The sequence below is a fragment of the Saccopteryx bilineata genome, chromosome 4 (assembly GCF_036850765.1).
Source record: "Saccopteryx bilineata isolate mSacBil1 chromosome 4, mSacBil1_pri_phased_curated, whole genome shotgun sequence".
NCBI lineage: Eukaryota > Metazoa > Chordata > Mammalia > Chiroptera > Emballonuridae > Saccopteryx > Saccopteryx bilineata.
In genome coordinates, this window is record NC_089493.1 from 180807994 (window position 1) to 180830854 (window position 22861).

Here is a 22861-nt window from a genome sequence, read left to right on the forward strand (position 1 = left end):
AATTTATGATGTCATGGCTCCTTGAATACCAACCAAGTGCACTCATATATCACAACTCTCTTGCCATATACTGACTTCCTTAACCTTTTGTGTGTGTGTGTGTGTGTGTGTGTGTGTGGCAGAGAGACAGAGTCAGAGAGAGGGATAGATAGGGACAGATAGGGACAGACAGACAGGAAGGGAGAGAGATGAGAAACATCAATTTTTTATTGCGGCTCCTTAGTTGTTCATTGATTGATTTCTCATATGTGCCTTGACTGGGGGGCTACTGCAGACCAAGTGACCCCTTGCTTTAGCCAGCAACCTTGGGCTCAAGCTGGTGAGCCTTGCTCAAACCAGATGAGCCCACACTCAGGTTGGCGACCTCCGGGTCTCGAACCTGGGTCCTCCGCATTCCAGTCCGACGCTCTATTCACTGTGCCACCGCTTGGCCAGGCCCTTAACCTTTTTATTTGAAAGGGTACCCTTTGTTGAGGACACATGTTATAAACTACATCATTACATTTCCCATTTTGTCTAGTCAATCCTTAAAGGTAGGTGTTATTATCCTCACTTATCAGATATGGAAGTTGACGTGCAGGAAGGTAAGGTGAATCACCCAAGGTCACAGAGCTAGTTAGAGGCAGAGCCCAACTTTGAACTGAGCCCTTTACAACCTTTTGCCCAGTTCACCACCATTAGTTATTTTTTTTCTAAGAGATAAGAAGTATTGAAGTGGTTTGCAACTGGTTCCATGGATGGATTAAAGTTTATGCTCAATGGAAGCTTAATTCTAGATGCCTGTGAAAGGCTTCTGATCTGTAAAAGCTTTTCCCCACCTGGCCTTCTATGGAGCCTGATGGTGCACAATAGAATCATCCTCTCAGATCCACTCTTCAAGTACAAGGGTAACATGTAACATCATTATTAATCCTGAAGACCATTGTGTGAATTAGTTATCAAGGAAATACATCTAACAAGCTTCCAAATGAGTGAGGCATGGGGTCAAGTAAGATTTGATGGAGGTGTGGTAAAGGGATAGTTATGGAGCAGAGTCAGGAATGTGCTATGGGACTGACATTGTGGGACTGTGGATAACTAGGGAACACAGAGAAGCCAGATGTAGAAAAGAAAGGTGCCATTAAAGGTATACATCACCATCCAGAGCTCAGTTACTGAGTTAATAAGGCTGTGGATAGACGCAAAGCAAAGAAAACTAGCACAGGTGTGGCTGGTTTCCCACAGACTGCACTGCCCACTTCAGGTGCAAGTTCTACAAATGCTGCTCTTTGTCACAAGGTGCCTGGAATTTAAGATGTCATGGCGCAATGAGTAGAAACAGTCACTCCATCAAGAAGAAGATTCAAAGAACATGTCAGATCAGAGTGTCCTTCTAGGCCACTGAGGGCCAAGAAGTAGCTTCTGGATATCTGGGGGGTTGGTTTACAAAACTAATGGGTCTTATCTAGTAATGGATTTCTGGAAGCAACCTGGGAAAAACTATTGTCTTCTCTCTTTTTAAATGGGATGTGCATTTTCTTCCCACAGAAAAAGCGCACGTTGAAGGGCTCCATTGAACTCTCCAGAATCAAATGTGTCGAGATTGTGAAAAGTGATATTAGCATCCCTTGCCACTATAAATATCCTTTTCAGGTAAGTCCCTCAGGCCTTATATGATGGTTGAAATCCTCAGTCATTGTAAGAAAAGATGAGACAGGGTTCAGGGTTAAAACTTAGACAAAGACCAGAAGAAAGCCACTGTATTCTTTGAATTACACATTCATTTATTCATCAATTCAACAAAGATTAAGTACAGAATCATGAAAATGTTGTCATTCCTCATTCCCTTTTCCCTTATATCTTTCCTACCTCAAGGAAAGTCCTAATCGCTCTGCTCCTGGGGGGAGGAAAGAACAACCAATGACCCCAAGTTTAGTGTTCTTTAAGTGCAGTTTACTCACGATTTGGAGTGGCCAATTGCAATTCCTGGTTAGAAATTGCTTGAGGCTTCTGAGGTTAAAAAGAATCAGACTTGGCCTGATCTGTGGTGGCGCAGTGGATAAAAGCATCAACCTGGAAGTGCTGAGGTCGCTGGTTCGAAACCCTGGGCTTGCCTGGTCAAGGCACATGTGGGAGTTGATGCTTCCAGCTCCTCCCCCCTGTCTCTCTCTCCTCTCTCTCTGTCTCTCTCTCTCCCCCCCCCTCCTCTCTAAAATGAATAAATAAAATAAAAAATAAAAAATAAAGAATATAATATCTAAAAAAAAAAAAAAGAATCAGACTTGGCCCTGGCTGGTTGGCTCAGTGGTAGAGCATCGGCCTGGTGTGCAGGAATCCCGGGTTCAATTCCCAGCCAGGGGACACAGGAGAAGCGCCCATCTGCTTCTCCACCCCTCCCCCTCTCCTTCCTCTCTGTCTCTCTCTTCCCCTCCTGCAGCCAAGGCTCCATTGGAGCAAAGTTGGCCCGGGCGCTGAGGATGGCTCTGTGGCCTCTGCCTCAGGTGCTAGAATGGCTCTAGTTGCAACAGAGCGATGCCCCAGATGGGCAGAGCATCACCCCCTGGTGGGCGTGCTGGGTGGATCCCGGTTGGGCGCATGCGGGAGTCTGTCTGACTGCCTCCCCGTTTCCAACTTCAGAAAAAAAAAAAAAGAATCAGACTTTACCGTTTGAGAACCATCTGGAGTTATGTTGTCCAATACAGTAGCCACTAGCCACATGTGGATGCTTAAATTTAAATGTGAGTTCATTAAACTTAAACAATATTAAAAATTCAACTGAGTCACATGAAGACATTTCACATGTTCAATAGCCATACATGGTTAGTAGCCACTGTGTTGGACAGCAAAGATGACAGAGCACTGCCATCACTGCAGGAAGTTCTGTTGGGCAAAGCAGGTGTCTTTAGTCTTTAGGTCTTGACATTGTCTAAATCTCATCACCACTCGGCATTTGTGGCTCTTGAGTGGATAATGGCTTGCACATCCTAGGGTATCATTCTTGTTTGACAACCTCAGTGGCATAGAAAAGAACCTTTTTCCTATTAAAAAGGTGACTTGCATGGGTTAGAATTTTTAGGACTGAAAGTAAAAGGAATAACATGTCTTTTCCTGTCCTGAAAATTTTAATGACAAATGAGTGCGTGAACAAAAAGCTGGTGAAATTCAAAGATCTGTAGCCTAGTTAACAGTATGGGACCGGGTCAGTTGCCTGGCATTGAAAATGTACCGTGGTTAGGTAAAAGGTTATTACAGGGAAAGGTGGGTGAAAAGTACACAGAAACTCAGTACTATTTGAAACTTCTTGAGTGTCTCACATTATTTCAATATTAGAAGTTCTTTAGATCCCAATTATACATTTGTCGTCTAGTATCTTACTCTTTTATGTGCCAGAAAGATTTTCTTTACTGAAAAATTAATATGAGGTATAATGATACTGTCAAGAGAACTCTTTCTTCAGCTGTTTTAATTTAGTGACTGCTTAAGGGTGACATTGAACCTGAGACAAGGAGCCTAAGCTGTGGAGGTTGAAGCCTGCACAACTCCCAAACATCCGGGTGAAAAGGACCCTGGTCCCTGGTCCCTGGTCATCCAGAGTTGCCTTTTGGACCACAAACACTGAGACACGCTCATGGCCAGGGAAGCCAGATGGGCCCGCTCTCAATCATCCATCTCTGGGCGCACTGCTCACCTTGACCTCTGTGTATATTTCCAGGTTGTGCATGACAATTACCTCCTATATGTGTTTGCTCCTGACCGCGAGAGCCGGCAGCGCTGGGTGTTGGCCCTTAAAGAAGGTAATGAATCTCTTCGGTGATTGAGTCCGTGAGGCCCCTTGATCCTCTAGTAGGCTTGGGTTGCTCTGTAGAATAACAGGCAGCTGATGGTCAAACATTTCTCCCTCTTGGTGCTGGTGGAAAGTCCAAACTTTTCACTCTGGGCCCAAGAGGTAACAACCAATACAGTGCAGGGTCAGCGAAGCCCAGCCCACCACCTGGTTTTGTAAGACTCCAAGCTAAGAATGGTTTATGTATTTTTAACAGTTCCGTTTTAAAGGGCTATAGCAGTACCTACACAATATATCAATTTCACCTGCTGATTGAGCAACCTACAGTATTTATGATCTGGCCCTTTAAGAACAAGTTTTCTGACCCCTGGTATGAGGTGCAGAGTAATAGTCTGAACCCTCCAGTTAGGTGACTTGGGTTTGAATCCCGACCCTGCTACTTACTAGCCACATGTGCTCGGGCAGCTTCCTCAGCTGCTCTGTGCTTCAGTTTCCCCATCTGTGTTTAGCAGAGCAGGTGGAGGGAGTACTAACAGCGCCTGCCTCCAGCAGTGCTGTGAGTAAAGCCCTCAGAAGGAGCCTGGCCCCTAGGCAGCACCCAATGCATGTTAGCTAGCTCCAAACACTTTCAGGTCAGCAGTGAGGGTATTTCTTTTTTTTTTTTTTTTTTTTTTTTTTTTGTATTTTTCTGAAGCTAGAAACAGGGAGAGACAGTCAGACAGACTCCCGCATGCGCCCGACCGGGATCCACCTGGCACGCCCACCAGGGGGCGACGCTCTGCCCACCAGGGGGCGATGCTCTGCCCCTCCGGGCATCGCTCTGTTGCGACCAGAGCCACTCTAGCACCTGGGGCAGAGGCCAAGGAGCCATCCCCAGCGCCCGGGCCATCCTTGCTCCAATGGAACCTCGGCTGCGGGAGGGGAAGAGAGAGACAGAGAGGAAGGAGAGGGGGAGGGGTGGAGAAGCAGATGGGCACTTCTCCTGTGTGCCCTGGCCAGGAATCGAACCCGGGACTTCTGAACGCCAGGCCGACGCTTTACCACTGAGCCAACCGGCCAGGGCCAGTGAGGGTATTTCTTAAAGCTTACCTTTCTGAAAGCATCATTAGAACCATCACAGAGGCATTTAGGTCCATAGGGGGGAGGGGGTAACCAGGTGGCTAAGGTGTAAGTCCCAGCTCTGCCAATTATGATTAGTTTGTGACTTTGAGCAAGTTCCTGGACCTTTGGTGTCTCCGTTTCCTCAGCTGTGAATTCTGATTTGTAACACTCACAGGGTTATGGTGAGAATTAAATGGGTTACATGTCAGACACACAGGACAATATCAAAAGAAAGCTCTCAGTTGGTGTCCCTATTGTTATTATTTAGCCTGAATAGTAATATGGTGAGTCCCAAATGGTATATGATCAGTCAAGCACTGAGTGAACTGGAAAGTGCTCTCAAGTGTAAGCGTCACTGGGCACAGAAAAACACTAAGGTGAAGGTGGGGCAAAGGACTCCAGCTATGATCCTTGGTCATTCTCCCTTCCAGAGGGGTTTTACTCATCGGTTCTTAAAACCGGAAGGATCATTAAAGATAATCTGTGTAGTTCTTCAACTTTTATGCCTTTTTTTTTTTTTGGCAGTAGAGTCTTCTTTTTTTTTTTTATTTTCCTACCACAACCTTACTTTAAAGCCACAAATTAAAAGGGGTAAAGGCAAAGTTGCTGTGGTTAGAGATAGGAGAGATGGAAAGAGGGAATCCTACCTGTTCAGTCTTCCCTTTACCCTAAAGCACTTCTGTGGGGCCCACTGACCCAGTCTAACAACCTTATTGCATGGTGGGGAAACTGAGGCTCAGATGAGGGTTTTGTCCAACCTAAGGACACACAACTAGGCCAAGGCAGAGCCAGACGAGAAGCCAGGTCTGCTGATGCCTAAATCCAACAGGTATTCCTGCCTCCATGCATATGCCTGGGGCAGGGAACATCTTTCTCACTGCTCCGAGTACTCTTCACTCAAGCTGGACCCAGTCCTAAGGAGGTATCAGGTTGGTGGCCCTCAACAGACTGATCTATCTGGAAATAACGCTTCTGCTGGTGCCAACCCCTTTCAGAAACGAGGAATAACAACAGCTTGGTGCCCAAGTATCATCCTAATTTCTGGATGGACGGGAGGTGGAGGTGCTGTGCTCAGCTGGAGAAGCTTGCGGTGGGCTGTGCCCAGTACGATCCAACCAAGAACGGTAAGACGCTGAGAATCATCCCCTTTCTTCTCTGTGAAAGGAATGACCTCTCTACCAGTAGGAAGTGAAAGCTCTCAACTTCCCATTATCGGGGGTGTCAGAGACTGACTGCAAAATTCCAGTCTCAGAATTTTCAGAGGCGAATCATCTGTCTCTACTGCCAGCCTGTTGATACCTTCCCCTTCCATCCCTAGACCTCCTTGCTACTCCAAGTGTGGTCCTTGGACCCGCAGTGTCGACATCCCCTGAGAGCTAGTTAGAAAGTCAAATACTCTGGCCCCATCCCAGGTCTCCTGGGTCAGAATTTGTATTTTAACAAGATCCCTGGGAGCTTTGTATGCACAGTTATGTTTGAAAAGCACTTCTATAGGCTTCAAGATGGGGAATAAATGACATGGTCTACTTCAATCCTAAGTGGTAGAGACAGCCTTAAGAAGCATATAATATTTATTCTTTACCATGTCATCACATCGTATAGTGTTTCATCACACAATTCAACTCTGTACACTTGGAGGAGGAAGAAAGTAAAAACAAAACAACTGCTTATTCTGCTCTGTGGCTTCTCCCCACCTCCCCTTCAAACTTGCCCTTGACCTCCACAGCCTCAGAGAGAAGGAGGCCACAGCCTACATGCAAAGTGAAAACAAAAGGAGTTGTTTCATCACCTTTGAGGTCAAAGGCCTGGGTCCCGGGGAGGGGAGTGCCACTCAATTTTACTTGACGTGATGACTTTGGGACCTGAACCCCAAATGCAGTGTGGCTCCACTCAGACGCACTTTTAGATGCGATATGCTCCCATTTCTCTCAACCGTCTGACGCTGAGATGTGTTAACATGATGTGATGTTAAAGAAAGACTTGAGCAGTTCAGTCCGCTCAAGGTCACACCGCGAGGAGGTGTCCTGCCCAGCCGTTGTTGAACAGGGATAATGTAGCGATCACGGGAATTGTTTCGTCCCCATTCCCTTCTCCTCTCAACTTCTCTTACCCTAGATACCTTTTCTCATCCGTCAGTTTCTTTTCTTTGCACTAAAATCTAATACCTCAGATTGACAACCCAAGGCGGATGTGCTAAATGTGACACATGGCTGGGTTTTCCGTGACTTCCTGAGTCATAACCACTTTTAGTACCACTTTAAAAACCACTGCTTCTCACCCTCCACCTTGGAAGAGAAAGTCCAATCTTGCCAGCTTCTTGGCCCAGAAGAATACTATTGATCTAATTTTAGAAGTCAGTGATCCTCTGCATTAGCCCTGGTGACCACATTCCTGAAGACAAGTGTTTAATGAAAAGGAAATGAAAGGTTTTATACGGGTGTACTCCACCACAATGACAGGGAGGCGTGGGCTGGCCTCCTTTCCAAAGCCAGAAGTCTGGTCTCCAAATTCCTGCCAGTACCTTGCTCAGGGCCCTCGGGTGAGTCACTTGGCCATTAAGGACCCCAACACCATCATCTCTGAAATGGTAAGGAAAGTTTTAGGAGACCTGAAATGAAATATCCACTAAGTCCCCTTTCAGCTTTGAACTTCATTGGATCTGTGTTTCCATCTGCTGCTTTCTCCACACGAGTCATAGCGGTTCCTCTTCAGGGCGCACAGTGTTGCCCCCCACTGAGAGGTGACATGTGACTGAGGTGTGAGGACCATCTGAATGACTCACCAGGATGACACTGGGAGAGGCTGGTCATGCCGAGCTTCTCCCCACGTGACCCCAGGGCCTAACCATTGGACAGGCACTTTGTCCTACGTTTGTATTGCCCCCTACAACCAGGTCCCCATCACAGCATGTTCTCATTCTCCTCTTTCTGACTTGTTTTATTTATTTATTTAGTTTATTGATTTGTTTTTCTTAAAGAAAGGAAGAGAGAGGCAGAGAGGAACACAGAGCTGTTCCTGTATGTGCCCTAACTGGGGATCAAACCGGCAACGCCTGTGCTTTGGGACCATGCTCTAACCAACCGAGCTAGCCAGCCAGGGCCTGACTTGTTTTTTTGTGTGTGTGTTTTTTTTTTTTTTTTTTTTTGCATTTTTCTGAAGCTGGAAACAGGGAGAGACAGTCAGACAGACTCCCGCATGCGCCCAATCGGGATCCACCCGGCACGCCCACCATGGGGCAACGCTCTGCCCACCAGGGGGCGATGCTCTGCCCATCCTGGGCATCGCCATGTTGCGACCAGAGCCACTCTAGCGCCTGGAGCAGAGGCCACAGAGCCATCTCCAGTGCCCGGGCCATCTTTGCTCCAATGGAGCCTTGGCTGCGGGAGGGGAAGAGAGAGACAGAGAGGAAGGAGAGGGGGAGGGGTGGAGAAGCAAATGGGCGCTTCTCCTGTGTGCCCTGGCCGGGAATCGAACCCGGGTTCTCCGCACGCTAGGCCGACGCTCTACCGCTGACTTGTTTTAACTAACCTCATGCACCACAGCTTTGATGGAGTTGAGGGCAGAGTATCTGAGAAGCACACCATGCTGTGTACCCAGCACACGATCATTGTCTCAGGGCAAAGGTTCTTAGGATTCCGGTGTTGGGCGCATGTACAGGGCAGGGTCCCAAACCACAGTTCTTTGGGGTGAAAAACACTTGGGGGTGAGTCCCAGCCCCATCACTTCCTTGCTGTGTGACTTCATATACGAAGCTTAACCTAGCTAAGTCTCTGAGCCAGTTTTCTCGTCTGTAAAATGGGGACAATTATGATAACGAGTGGCCACATTGTTGAGTTGTTGGGAGACTTGGCCTGAGCAAAGCTCTCAGAACTGCTGCTGACACTTACTGAGCTCTCAATAATGGCAGTGGTGTCTACTAGTCTTTCTCATTTGTGGACAGAGAATGTGAAGCTGAGCTATAGCAGTGTGTGTCTGTGTGCATGTGTGTGTGTGTGTGTGTTTGGGAAGCCGCAGGGGAGATTAAGTAAAAATGGACCCTGCCAACCCCAACCCACAGCAACACTTATTTCTGCAACCAGAACCGGCCCTGGCCTCACCACACAGCAACGTCACACAGTGAGTGAGGAAGGAAGGGAAGAGCAAGGCCAGAGAAAGAACAAAACCACTCACAGAATGTTCAGGGCCGCAAGGGGCCCAAAGCCACACAGCTGGTATGTGGTGGAGACGGTGTCAGAATGCCAGTCTCCTGGCTCCAGGTTCAGTGCTGAATAAGAATCCTGCTTCCCATTACGTTTGTTTTCCTTCTTCTCTGTGAACTGTATACCCACTACCCCACCCTGCCCTTGTTCCAGGTCTTAGCACAAGGGCTGGCCTCCAGGGTCTCCGTGTGAACCTCCTCTGACCACATCCCTTACGTGGGCCGTCCAACTTCAAGTCAGCCTCATGCAGAGATGAGGAACTCGCCACCTGCTTACGCGCCCCAGTCCCTTCTCTTCTCCTGTCACTCGGGAAACCTTTGAATTGAGCAGCAGCCTGAGACTGCCTCCCTTGTGACACCCGGTCGTGGTCCATTCATTCCAGGCCCGACCTTTCAGTGTCTCAAAGGAGAAATACTGAGAGACAGAGGTAAAGAGATGAAAGGAAAGAGAGAGTGGAAAAAGGGAGAGGAGGAAGGAGGAAAGGATCAATAGAGAGAAGAGAGATAAAGAGTGGGAGACATGGCAACACGGAGACACAAAGAGACGAACAGAGAAGGGACGCTGGCGTGTGCTGTTTGGCGGGGGCAGCGGGAACACACGTTCCGAGGCCGTAATGTAACTACAAGCGGATTTCAGCTTCTCTGAGATCAGCTGAACACCTCCCCCTCAGCCACCCCCTCCTCCGGCCCACAACAGCGTCAGGAAGCCAGTGAGTCACTGTCCCCCTGAGTCACCCATTCCCACTCCCGGGCTCAGCAGGTGTCAGGAGCCGCTGTGGAAGTCTCGGGGCCTACAGGGAAGGACACAAGCCTATCCCCTCTGTCACAACCTTTGGATCGGGCTGCGTTTGGGAATACAGAAAAAGAGGCCCAGAATATTGGCATCTGGAAGCCCCTGGTGTGTCCTGGAAAATGAATCGGGACCAGCAGGCTGAAAGAGCTACAGCAGAGGTTCCGACAGGGCCGGTTTCTGTTTTCCTTGTGCCTCGCCCACCCCTGGGGGCCCCTTCCTTCTGCTGCTCACCTCCGGTTGGGGACAGCTCAGTTTCAGGCTCATTTTCTTTTTCTGTTTTTCTCATTTCAGCTTCAAAGAAGCCTCTTCCTCCCACTCCTGAAGACAACAGGGTGAGTGGGAGATCAAGGGCTAGGCGCGAGTGGGCCCAGCACGCTGCGGGCTGCTCGGTTCTCCCTGCCTGCCCGGACTCCTCAAACCTTCCGCAGATACGATGGACTGAACTCAGTACACTGGGTTTCTTGCTCTCAAACTGTCTCACGGCTCGGTCCACGTAAAAGGACCACTCAACAAACACTTACCGGTATCAAAGTGTGCGTCCAGCCGCCTGACCACTTTGCAGTGTAACAGCTCACACATGTAAAACTGCATAGTACTCGATGTAAAATATTGACTCTATGGAAAACTGTATATTTCCTCTACCTAAAGGCACGTTGGAGGTGTACATTTGATAAGGCTTGATATTTTTCAAAGCAGTTCCACATTTTTACTATTTCAAAACTCACTATCAGTTCTAGCTGCTTAAGAGAGTTGGAGTGTGATTCTCCTTTTAAAGCTTGGGAAATCGAGTCCCCCAAATAAGTTCTGGGACTCTCCTCAGGCCTTTCAGCCACTGAGGAGTCAAACCAGTAGGCCATAGATTTGCTGGGGGAAGAGCCTCTAATCCAAGTGGTGGTTCTCGGAGTCTGGTCCATGGGCCAGCGACATCGGTATCCCCTGGGAGCCTGTGAGAAACTCAGTGTGGATGCTCAGACCCCACCCCAGGGTTACTACATCCAAACTCTGGGACAGGGCCCAGAGATCTGCATTTTAATAAAGCCTCAGGTGGTTCTGAGGCACACTGAAGTGGGAGAAACACTGGCCTAGCCCACTAACTTGTCAGACTGAAGTGATATCGAGACAAGTCTGGGGAAGCTATTTACTCAAGGGGAAAAAACAAATAGGAGAAAGATCAGCCCTCCCCTTATGGACATATCAACACCAAATGCCCCGTTTGAGTAACTGCCCGTTAATTCCAGAACGTACTGACTCTGCAAGCTCGTTGCTTCTTCCTGAAGAGTGAACCCTGCTGGTTTCCCTCCAGCCAATATGATGACATTTCAAAACCTGGCAGCTTCCCCACGAGAGAAGTTCTAAATTGCTCAAAACCTCAAGCCGGTTTTTAAATCTGTCATCAGCCTAATCCCTCGCAAGAGGAAAGAAATATACTTAAGTTGTAGCAGAAAACAAGCTCTTTCCCTTTCTTTTCACTAATATCCTCACCACATTTCTGGAACACGTGGTTTGGGACCTCACCCCCCTGGCAGGCAGATTTACCCCCCACCCCCACCCCACAGTCTCACCTACACCTTAAGCCAGTTAGCCCTTGCCTTATTTTTATTATCAATAAAAGTGAAGGCTAGAAAACACTGCCCACCTGTCTCTCTTTGGGTTCTGCTGTTCAGCTCTTAAAGACTTCTCAGAGGAGCAGCATTCGTACTGTTTTAGCACTCTGGCCACAGGGCCTTTGCACTCATCATTCTACACCTCTCCATCCATTGCAACATTTCCCACCGTGAGCCACTTGAATTGGTTTCTTCCTTCATGCTTCATGTTCTGTCCCCTGATGGGTGATGGCATCTTGAATGGGTATCTTGGCCCTGGCCGGTTGGCTCAGCAGTAGAGCGTCGGCCTGGCGTGCGGGGGACCCGGGTTCGATTCCCGGCCAGGGCACATAGGAGAAGCGCCCATTTGCTTCTCCACCCCCCCCCTTCCTCTCTGTCTCTCTCTTTCCCTCCCACAGCCAAGGCTCCATTGGAGCAAAGATGGCCCGGGCACTGGGGATGGCTCCTTGGCCTCTGCCCCAGGCACTAGAGTGGTTCTTGTCTCGGCAGAGCGACGCCCCGGAGGGACAGAGCATCGCCCCCTGGTGGGCAGAGCGTCGCCCCTGGTGGGTGTGCCGGGTGGATCCCGGTCGGGCGCATGCAGGAGTCTGTCTGACTGTCTCTCCCCGTTTCCAGCTTCAGAAAAAAAAAAACAAAAAAAAAAAAGTTGAATGGGTATCTAGAGATGCAATACTTTTAATCTAGTCTGAGGTCATAGGCCTGATGCACTGTGTGGGAGAGACTGTGGGACAGTCATTTCTCTCCTTTGTCTTCAGGAGTCCTTGAACAGTACTCCTCTTTCCACTAACGTTTAGGATGAAAGCCTCAGGTCCATCACCTCTTGTTTGTAGAATGCAATACACCGCCTCACAAGGTCCACAAATATCTAGGCTTCAAACCCCAGTCTGGGCTCGGCTGGGATGACGTACTACATCAGTACAGCAGGTCTTTTCTTTTCGGGTTTTTTTTTTTTTATTATCACATGCCTCAAGTATTTAGAGAGCGTTTGACTTTTATATAACAACAACTCTCATTCTAGCCAGTAATCACAATCTCTTCCCTTATTTACTCTCATGAAATCTGCCATCCTGTAGCAGGTGTGCCCATCCCTGACCTTGTTTGCCTTACACTCTCTTCTTCACATCCTCGATACTTCATCCTAAGAAAGGTACCGGGGAGCAAAGACATAGGCAGCAGAAAGCATTACGACTAATTCAAACGCTAAACTGGGCCACGTCCATTTCCCTATCCGGGCCTCAGTTTTCCCATTCTAAACAAAAGAGTGAATTAAACGATCTCTCAGAGAAATTCCAACTTATGATGCTATGGGTCTGGATAAACCCACTAACCAAATCAGAAAAGCCTGGACTAAATGATTTAGTGTTGACTGTATCATCTTTGCCAAGAATGTGATGCTTCCAGCAGAGAGGCTGCGCCATGTGACAGGGTACACATAGGGAAATGAGCAGGTTTTTGTGAAACACAGGTGGCTGCTTGGAATTCACTTTGGCAAGACGTTACCTCATAGAATAGGAGGGGTGACAAGTTCCAGGTATTAAACTTCTGTGTGTCAGATTCAGCACCATACTCTTAACACATAAAGAAAACCAACTAGAAGAAGGCAGTTGTCTCAGAGAATGCCCCCGTGGACTGTAGGAACTGGTGTTTGACCTGCCACCCATCCAGAAGCAAATTACAGCTGGGGGAATGGCTGAACTCGCCCTGCAGTTTACCTCTTTGTGCTACATCTTTGATTTTGTTGTCTCTCTCCTCCAGCGATCACTTCAGGAACATGAAGAAACCCTGGTCATTGCCTTGTATGACTACCAGGCGAACGATCCTCAGGAGCTGACGCTGCAGTGCAATGATGAGTACTACCTGCTGGACAGCTCGGAGATTCACTGGTGGAGAGTTCAAGACAAGAACGGGTGAGGCATCCTTGTGGTTGCTGTCCCATGTGTGAGGTGCGGTGGGAACAGAGATAATTCCGGTGGTGACTGGTCCTGCCCCTGTCAGCATGACCCCCGTACTGAGGCAGGAGAGGGGAGCAGAGGCAGAAGGAAGAGGAAGGAAGATGTGGTTGAGGGGTGTTTTTCCACTTCTCAGAAGTGGCTGGGAGGCAGTCAGTTGCTATGCTTGCTCCCTACACCCCATTAATCACTCCTGGCCCCCAAATTCATCATCTGCTGACATCTACCATTTGAGAGACTAGCAATTTGTTCCACAAAGAAGCCCTATTGTGTCCATATGAGGAGGCCATATCGGAAACAGGCTCGAGACGGCCTGGCTCTCCAAACACTAGATGAACTTACTCAGACACCCATCCCTTCCGTCGCCTGGCTTTTATTCAGCGCACCTGAGGTGCCGGGAAATTTCCTCTCCTGGATCTCACTTCCCCAAATGTCAGTTTACCCTTTGTTCAGGGGCCTGGGGAAAAGCTCAGCTTGGCACTTCAAAGGGCTTTGGAGAGGTCACTCCAGAGGCCAATCGGGGTACGGGAATTTCCCGTTTGCTTGGTAATAGTGCGGTCTAGTGGAAAGTACACAAGATGGCAAGACAGAAGGGTCGGACGTTAGCTGCTCTTGCTGCATATGACTTTGGAAAAGTCCCTTGACCTCTGTGAATGCACTTGCTTATCTATAAAATGCAGATGATAATATCAACTTTGACTCTCTCAGGATGTTGAGAAAATTACCGAGATGACCAAAGGGAAAGGGCTTTGTGAATTCTATATCCACATACAAGTGAGAGAATTCTCATCCCTTGTGTAGACAACACAGCTTTGGTGGATATATTGTATTAAAACACGGTTATTCTATTTGAAGGCAAAAATAGTATTTGATTTACTAACATAATTGTAAACATATAGTGTGGCAAAAAAAAACAGATATAATTAAGGGGAATTCCTTAAGAGAAATATAAAGAAAATAGCAAACGTTAGAACAAGTTGACTCCCACCAGTTGGCACTAACTGTCTCGAGCTCTGTGTTACAGAGGATTCTGAAGCTGGGTGTCCGATTCTCCAAAGAGAGCATGCTGCGACTGACTAGCGACGTCAGCCGTCGGCACCAGAAATGGGACAGTCATCCCATATTTGCAAATCCCCGTTCTTGCTTTCTGCAAACCTCAAAACAAGTCTGTGAAGTAGATTATGCATTCCCCATAAACATAGCCGATGAAGTGAAGAGCCAGAAACTGTCATTTTTTGATAGACTGGCAGAGTCTGGAGGGAGTTGATGGGTTGCTCTAACCCTCATTATACAGGTCCAGTGTGAGACATTGAGGACACTGCTCTCACCTTGTGGTAGTAAATACCATAGTGAACGTGAAAGTGGTTTTGTTTTGTTTTTATTTTTTCACAGAGTCAGAGAGAGGGATAGATAGGGACAGACAGACAGGAACGGAGAGAGATGAGAAGTATCAATCATCAGTTTTTCGTTGCGACACCTTTAGTTGTTCATTGATTGTTTTCTCATATGTTTGCTTTCTCATATGTGCCTTGACCTGGGGGCTACAGCAGACCGAGTAACCCCTTGCTCGAGCCAGTGACCTTGGGTCCAAGCTAGTGAGCTTTTGCTCAAGCCAGATGAGCCCGCGCTCAAGCTGGCGACCTCGGGGTCTCAAACCTGGGTCCTTCCACATCCCAGTCCAACGCTCTATCCACTGCGCTACCGCCTAGTCAGGCGTGACAGTGGTTTTAAGATCACAAAGCTCCACACAAATGTGAAGTATTTTGATGCACTTAGTCTCTTACTCTATATGCCTTTGTTTATGCACAATTATTTATTCCTACTCAAAAGAGACTCCCATCCCCTTTATCCCCTTTTCTTCTCTTTTACCAGTTATGTCTGAAGGAGCTCAATTAACAACAACAACAACATATTAGGGAGGCCTGGAATTAAAAACTTACCATGCTGACAGGCAGTATCTTTTGGCCCCTGGGGTTGGAAAGTAACTTTTATATTTTAATTATTTTGGTTTCCTGACTATAAAATAATAGCATTAAAGTGGAAAATATACTGATCATCACACACAGAAAAATGTTTCCTTATAGAAAATAAACACTGCACGCTGATCTTTTTTTTCTTTCCAGTAGAGGAACTTTCACAATGAAAAGAACAGCAAGCAGTGCTTTTAAAGTCGAATAGCCATGCCTTATTTATTATGGCTCATATTTCAGTAGGCAGTCTATTGCCTCTAACGGAGAGCAGGTTGTTGTTATTTTTACCAATGCTTTTATTCTAAAACTTTAAAATGTCTTACTAGGAATGTCAAATAATGTGGGACTGTCCCATCTCTAAGTGAATTCTAGTGAATTAAACTTATAAGATGGAGGCATAAAAATTAGTGCTGGGTTCATTGTTCACAATAGCAAAGATCTGGAAACAGCCCAAGTGTCTATCAGAGGACGAGTGGATTAAAAAGCTTTGGTACATATATACTATGGAATACTACTCAGCCATAAGAAATAATGACATCGGATCATTTACAATAACATGGATGGACCTTGATAACATTATACGGAGTGAAATAAGTGAATCAGAAAAAAAACTAAGAACTATATGAATCCATACATAGAAGGGACATAAAAATGAGACTCAGAGACATGAACAAGAATGTGATGGCAACAGGGGTGGGGGTTGGGGGGAGGGGGGATGGGGCGAGGAAGGAGAGAGGGGTTGGGGGAGGAGAAGGGCACAAAGAAAACCAGATAGAAGATGACAGAAGACAATTTAACTTTGGGGGAGGAGTATACAGCACAATCAAATGTCAAAATAATCTGGAGATGTTTTCTCTCAACATATGTACCCTGATTTATCAATGTTACTGCATTAAATTTAATAAATAAATTTTTTAAAAAAAGAAAAAAAAATTAGTGCTGGGTTCATCTAAACACTGGTTTTTCCTTTAACAGGCATGAAGGATATGTACCAAGCAGTTATCTCGTGGAAAAGTCTGCAAATAATCTGGAAACCTACGAGTAAGATATTTTATTTATTTTACAAAAAAAATATGGTTCTAAGGAGTCCATTTTAGATTAGAAATAAATTATTGGTTGTTTATAACATTACCAGGGGTTTTTTTTTTCCTTCTTGACTTGCTTTCTGCTCCCCATACAGAACCCTGACCCTTAAATAACGGTAGAGGAACACCGGAAGTAGGAAAAGGGGGAGGGGGCACGTGCACTCACCTGCCTTTTTCTCAAGAGGATGCTTCTCGGGTGCCTGTGCAGATTGTAACAAAGGAAAATGTTCTTCTGAGAAGGCCAGGAATATTGAACTTAATTGAGAGAGGAAAAAAAAAATACCATGAGCACTGAATTGAATACGAACTGATCTAAATACATGGTGTAATATGTCCAATACCAAAAGAGCAGACACATAGGTATTAAATATCTGCTTAGCTTGTATTGTTTCTTTCAAGTTGTCATTTAGAAGAGTTCACATGGATATAAGTTTAATGGAACTACTTAAAATTTAATGAAATCAAATTGTAGCATACAGAGCACTCACCATGTACATAGATTTCCTAGCTTAGCTGCTGAGAAGCCCAGAAGCAATAACATCACGGTAGCAGTGTGCACGCCCAGACCTTGATCTCTAAACAATACTTTCCATGATCAAGACCAGGAGTTCTTGGGGATTCAGGGGCGGGGCAGGAAAAGAACAAGATGAACTTGGAACATCTTACTGCACCAGAAAGTAAGATGTAGCCACCAAGTTTTTTGGTTTGTTTTTGTTTTTTTGTATTTTTCTGAAGTTGGAAACAGGGAAGCAGTCAGACAAACTCCCACATGCGCCCGACTGGGGTCCACCCGGCATGCCCACCAGGGGGCAATGCTCTGCCCATCTGGGGTATTGCTCTGCTGCAACCAGAGCCATTTTAGCGCCTGAGGCAGAGGCCATAGAGCCATCCTCAGCGCCCGGGCCAACTTTGCTCCAATGGAGCCTTGGCTGCAGGAGGGGGAAGAGAGAGACAGAGAGGAAGGAGAGGGGGAGGGGTGGAGAAGCAGATGGGCGCTTCTCCTGTGTGCCCTGGCCGGGAATCGAACCCGGGACTCCTGCACGCCAGGCCAACACTCTACCACTGAGCCAACTGGCCAGGGCCAAGTTTTTAAAAATAATGTGGACATCTTAAACAAGATGATGATACTAGTGTTGAAGAATACTAGCTACAAGGACTTCTATTAACTTGTGTGGGGTTTTATTAGTTCATATGTGGTCATTTGTTGTTGAAATGAGAATGCATTCTATAGGGGAGATCTATCATTTGTTTTCTGAAGAATCTCTCAACCTGAGATTCATTTCAGTGAAGGACAAGAGTCCCCACCCCTCAGCTAAGAGTCATCAACTCCAAGAACCCTTGAGCTGCAATAAAACATGCATAAATACATGCTTCAATGGAATTCTTTTTCATTTTTTATAGTTAATGCTTTCAGGGGGGAAAAGTTACTTATTTCACATGCTCACCAGGCTGGGAAGTTTTGTTTGTTTTTTTGTTTTTAATTACTAGAATCTCTTCACTTAGGACACAGGATACACACCCAAAATTCCAACTGACTATAAAGCAATAGGGAATGGTGGGGACTGGGGCAAATAAAAAATGTATTCCCCCTTTTAAAGGTATTTCTGGCAATCTCTTTCATAAATAAATCATAAAAAAAAGTTTAGATGTCAGTGACATAAAACTCTTTTCTGCTTTCAGGTGGTACAATAAGAGCATCAGCCGAGACAAAGCTGAAAAACTTCTTTTGGACACAGTAAGTCCCCTTAATCTACATTTTGACTTAAAAAAAAATTAGGCTGCTTTTTTTTTTCATACATGCTGTGGTTAATGTCAATGCAGTGATTCGATATATTGGATTAACAGTGGCTTTCATGTCTGGTTGGTAAAAATATTCTAGGGATTTATAGGATAAGCATACAACAGAGTAAGGAACGTGGGAAGGGTCAAAGGCCTTGGTATTGACTGGCATCCGTTGCCGCAGGTGTGGTGGTCTTTCTGGCTGTGATGCTTGATACCAGGGAGCCTAGGGACTGTCTTCCTCACTTATCTCTCTGGCTAGGTCAGGGGACTGTGACTCAGATTGTGCCTGGGTGAGCCACGCGCACAGAAGCAATGCAACACGGTTTTAACTTGTTGCTCGTGCAACAGTCCGCGAGACCCTTGCAGTGTGAGTGGTGGCCCTGACCTTACCCAGGGACCTCAGGGTTAAGGGATGGAGGGATGAGAAGAGAGTAATCATGGTGCGGTAGGAAAATACTAGGTCCTGGTGCCAGCTCTGCCACTAACTCAGTGTGTGACTTTGGGGACGTCTCATTTTCCTTCTGGGCCTCAGTTTCTCATTAAGTGGAAGGTGAGCATTGGACTAAATCAGGGTGGCAGTCACCCAGCTCGCATACTGCTACTCTTTGCTCCTCTCCTAGGACCAACACTGTGTTGGTCACGGTCCACAGTTTTGAGATCCTTTCCTTTCTTTCCTTTAAAGATTTTATTTATTGATTTTACAGAGAGAGGAAAGAGAGGGATGGGGAACGAGAATTATCATCTCATAGCTTCTTCACTTAAGTTGTTCGTTGAATGATTGCTTGTTGTACTTGCCTTGACTGGACAAGCCCAGGGTTTTGAATTGGCGACCCCAGCATTTCAGGTCAACGGTCTATCCACTGTGCCACCACAGGTCAGGCATTGAGATCCTTTTCAACACATGTGTTCCAATAGCTGCCATTGATTAACTGGCACCCAAGGTGAACACTCTCTCCCTGGACCAGAAGCTGGTTTGTTATTCTAGGGTACTGCCTCTCAAAATATCTGTGATGGATCACTTTTTTTTTGTTTTTTTGTATTTTTGTATCTTTCTGAAGCTGGAAACAGGGAGAGACAGTCAGACAGACTCCCGCATGCGCCTGACCGGGATCCACCCGGCACGCCCACCAGGGGGCGACGCTCTGCCCACCAGGGGGTGATGCTCTGCCCCTCCGGGGTGTTGCTCTGTTGCGACCAGAGCCACTCCAGCGCCTGGGGCAGAGGCCAAGGAGCCATCCCCAGCGCCGGGGCCATCTTTGCTCCAATGGAGCCTTGCTGCGGGAGGGGAAGAGAGAGACAGAGAGGAAGGAGAGGGGGAGGGGTGGAGAAGCAGATGGGCGCTTCTCCTGTGTGCCCTGGCCGGGAATCGAACCCGGGACTTCTGCACGCCAGGCCGACGCTCTACCACTGAGCCAACCGGCCAGGGCCTGTGATGAATCACTTTTTGTGGTTTGTTTTTAATTTCCAAGTTGTCACAAGTTTATATTTTACAAAATACAATAAAAATGAGTTACTAGGGGAAAAAAAAGAAGCAAAGACAAAAACGCAAGTCCAAATTTTAAAAAATTATTATTAGATTCATTGAACAAAAAAAATTAATCTATCAAATTGTTATAAAGGTGTCTAAAGGCTGACTCTCAATCTTTCCTTCTGTCTGGGAGTGGGCCAGTAACAGTTTGCCAGCTGACACCCATCTGCAGACCACACGCCGGGGAGCACTGAGACGGCACATCCATGGCGCCTGCAGAGAAATCAAAAGCAGGGAGGTGTGGGGAGAAAGCCTCACAGAGCCACCAATGAACTTATCAGCATATATGCCTAGCGGAGTGGTTCTCAGGCCTGTTGGCACATTAGACTCACCCAGGAAACACTTTAAAAGCCAGTGCCCAGGCCAAACCCCAGACTCATTAAATCAGCCTCTCCAGGATTGGAAAGACCCAGGCATTAGTAATTTAAAAGAAATATTGCTCCAGCCTCATCAAATATGTAGTCAATGTGAAAGAACAGAGCCCAAGCCCTAGCCTTACCAGCGAGACCAGGAAAGAGTCAGTATGAGTTAAAAGAAGGCATTAGTCTCTGGGGGCCAAATGTCAACACCATCTCTGCCTTTCACCATATGCCATTTTCCAGTTATGGTTTGAAAGTATTTCTTATCTTTAAGAATCTTAAAGTGTAACTCTCATCTGAAGGCAATGAAACTAGAGTGGCCAACACATCCTAGTTTGCCTGGAACTGTTTCACTTTGAAACTGAGGTTCCTGTGTGGCAGGAGCACCCGCTACCCCACACCAGTCCCAGGCAAACCGGACAGTGGTCACCCAAACCATCCGTGACTCTGGACAGTGGTTAGGAGTGAGCCTTAGAGAAGAAAACCCGGGAGGATGCCAAGCCGGGCGTGAAAGGCTGTGATGGGAAGGTGGAGAAGATGATGAATATTGTCAAAGGATAATTTAAAGACATAGAGTCCATTATTAATGTCTATTCACTTTTGCATAAGAAAACCTGGTAATAGATTGATTCACTCTATTAGAGGGGGAAAAATATAATATCTGTAAGAGGAGAGGAGAAGGAAAATCCAGTCGTATTTGGAAGCAGTGAACTTGGTTTTCCTCCTTTGGGTAAGATGCCTTGAACAGGCAGCTTCCGAAGAGGACAGGGTGCAATGTTCTGCCCTCGGGAAACTTGTCCTCATCAAAGAGGGTGAGTTCAGTTGTTTGTGGCTTCTCCGAAAGACTGCGTGTTTACAGTGATGACTGCGATACAGGCAGTCTATTCTGTCGGTCGTCTCAATTGTTACCCATTTCAGTTATGGTATATTTGCACCACTTCCTTTATTAGGACTTCTTAATATTCACTCGGGGACCTGACCATCTTGGTGAGCACAGGACTAAGCACTTAGGGGTGCTTGAGCCAGGACTTTGACCACTGTCAGGACAGTGACTCTATTGGGAAACATACAAATGCTGAAGAAAGACTTAGAGGATCATCTAAAATAAGCTATGAGCACAGGAGGCTGGCTTTCAGGGGTGTCTGAGTTTGGAGAAGACGCTAGCGGAGTTAGAAAGATTTCATTGACAAAGAGGAATTGAGCTGAGTCATTACTGGACTCTGGTTTCTGCCAGATCCCACAATGAACCCCTAGGAAACCTTAAAAATTCAGATTCCCAGGGCCTGCCCCGACCTACAGATCAGAACTTCCAAAACTGAATTCCTGGGAATCTGTATCTTTTTCAGCTCAAACTTGGGATACATATGGAGCCAGCTCAGCATCCGGTTCCCCCAACCTACTTAATTGGGTAACACAGTAAAACTTGACTAATTGAGAGGAAGTGCAAAATTATTTTAAAACCTGCAGTTTTATTACTTTCAGTCACTCACCGGTGCATAAAGCGTTGCCCGTGGGCACACATGCCCTCATTAATGACTAGCTAAAGGTCATTAAAACTCCTATTTTACAGAAGTTCTCTGGAGGGACTTAAATACATTCTGCTCGCCCTGGCTGCTGAAACATCCCTCCTCACTAATACTCTGAACTCTCTGAACTGTAATACTTGACCTAATCCTCTTTGCCTCTGTAGGTAATACAAAGGAAAGCTTCGGTGGCTCCCTGTCTCACACTGCTGTTTGAAACAACAGCTGAATTGTTTCGTGGGTATGTTTAGTGTCTCCCTATCTAACAGGTATAGGACCAGTGAGACATGGATTGACTCATTATGCTTAACCCAGAATGGATTTATTTCAGTTTTGTTAACTAAATCTCCCGACATACGGCCTCATACCTATTTCTCCACTAGAATAGAGACACTTTATCATGTACCTGCTCTACTTAGGAACCCACAACTGTACCTATGACAAAGTTGCTCAATAAATGTTTGTTGAATGAATGCATGTATCAAATGCTTAATAAGTGTTTTTACATGAACGACTGTGCTTAAGGAGAACCTGGCTGATCGTGAGCATTATTGGAGGAGCTTTTAAAAAAACAAATTCTGCCTGACCTGTGGTGGCGCAGTGGATAAAGTGTCAACCTGGAAACGCTGAGGTTGCCAGTTCAAAACCCTGGGCTTGCCTGGTCAAGGCACATATGGGAGTTGATGCTTCCTGCTCCTCCCCCCTTCTCTCTCTCTCTCTCTCTCTCTATCTATCTATCTCTATCTCTATCTCTGTCTTTCTTCTTTAAAATGAATAAGTAAATAAATAATTTTTAAAAAATAAAAATTCTAAGACTCCAGCCCTTACCAATCAAAGCCTCTGGAGGTGGCCCCAGGGGATCCTGCAACCTACCCAAGTTTGGGGACCACAAACTAGCATCTCTTACAGTGTCCTATCTATTCTTCAGATAACACCTCTTCTATGAAGCTTCCCATGCTTACCTTCTCCCTGGCCAGGAGATGTGCTCTTCCTCTCTTTTGAACCCTTATGGTGCAGTGTCACTGCTTCTCCAGTGGCACTGTGCCCACGTTGCCTGGATCGCTTCTGTCTGAACCCCTTCAGGTAGAGAGTAAATTCTTGTAAGCAGTCACCCCGTACCTTATAACATCACACACGTCAGGAGACCTGAATCTCAGGCAGGAGCCTCCCCTAACACATGGTTTATCTTATTTCTGTGATTCTAAG

The 22861-nt window shown here is 46.5% G+C and overlaps 1 protein-coding gene across 1 annotated transcript in view; it reads left to right on the forward strand.

The window, feature by feature from the left end:
* The window catches only part of ITK (IL2 inducible T cell kinase), a 54873-nt gene that overhangs the window by 15142 nt on the left and 16870 nt on the right, over positions 1 to 22861 (forward strand). Inside the window, exons 2-8 of the mRNA XM_066273128.1 lie at positions 1528 to 1632; positions 3692 to 3773; positions 5860 to 5988; positions 10147 to 10187; positions 13215 to 13366; positions 16354 to 16419; positions 18144 to 18198. Coding sequence (XP_066129225.1) covers positions 1528 to 1632; positions 3692 to 3773; positions 5860 to 5988; positions 10147 to 10187; positions 13215 to 13366; positions 16354 to 16419; positions 18144 to 18198 — 630 coding nt within the window. The remainder of the gene's footprint in view (positions 1 to 1527; positions 1633 to 3691; positions 3774 to 5859; positions 5989 to 10146; positions 10188 to 13214; positions 13367 to 16353; positions 16420 to 18143; positions 18199 to 22861) is intronic.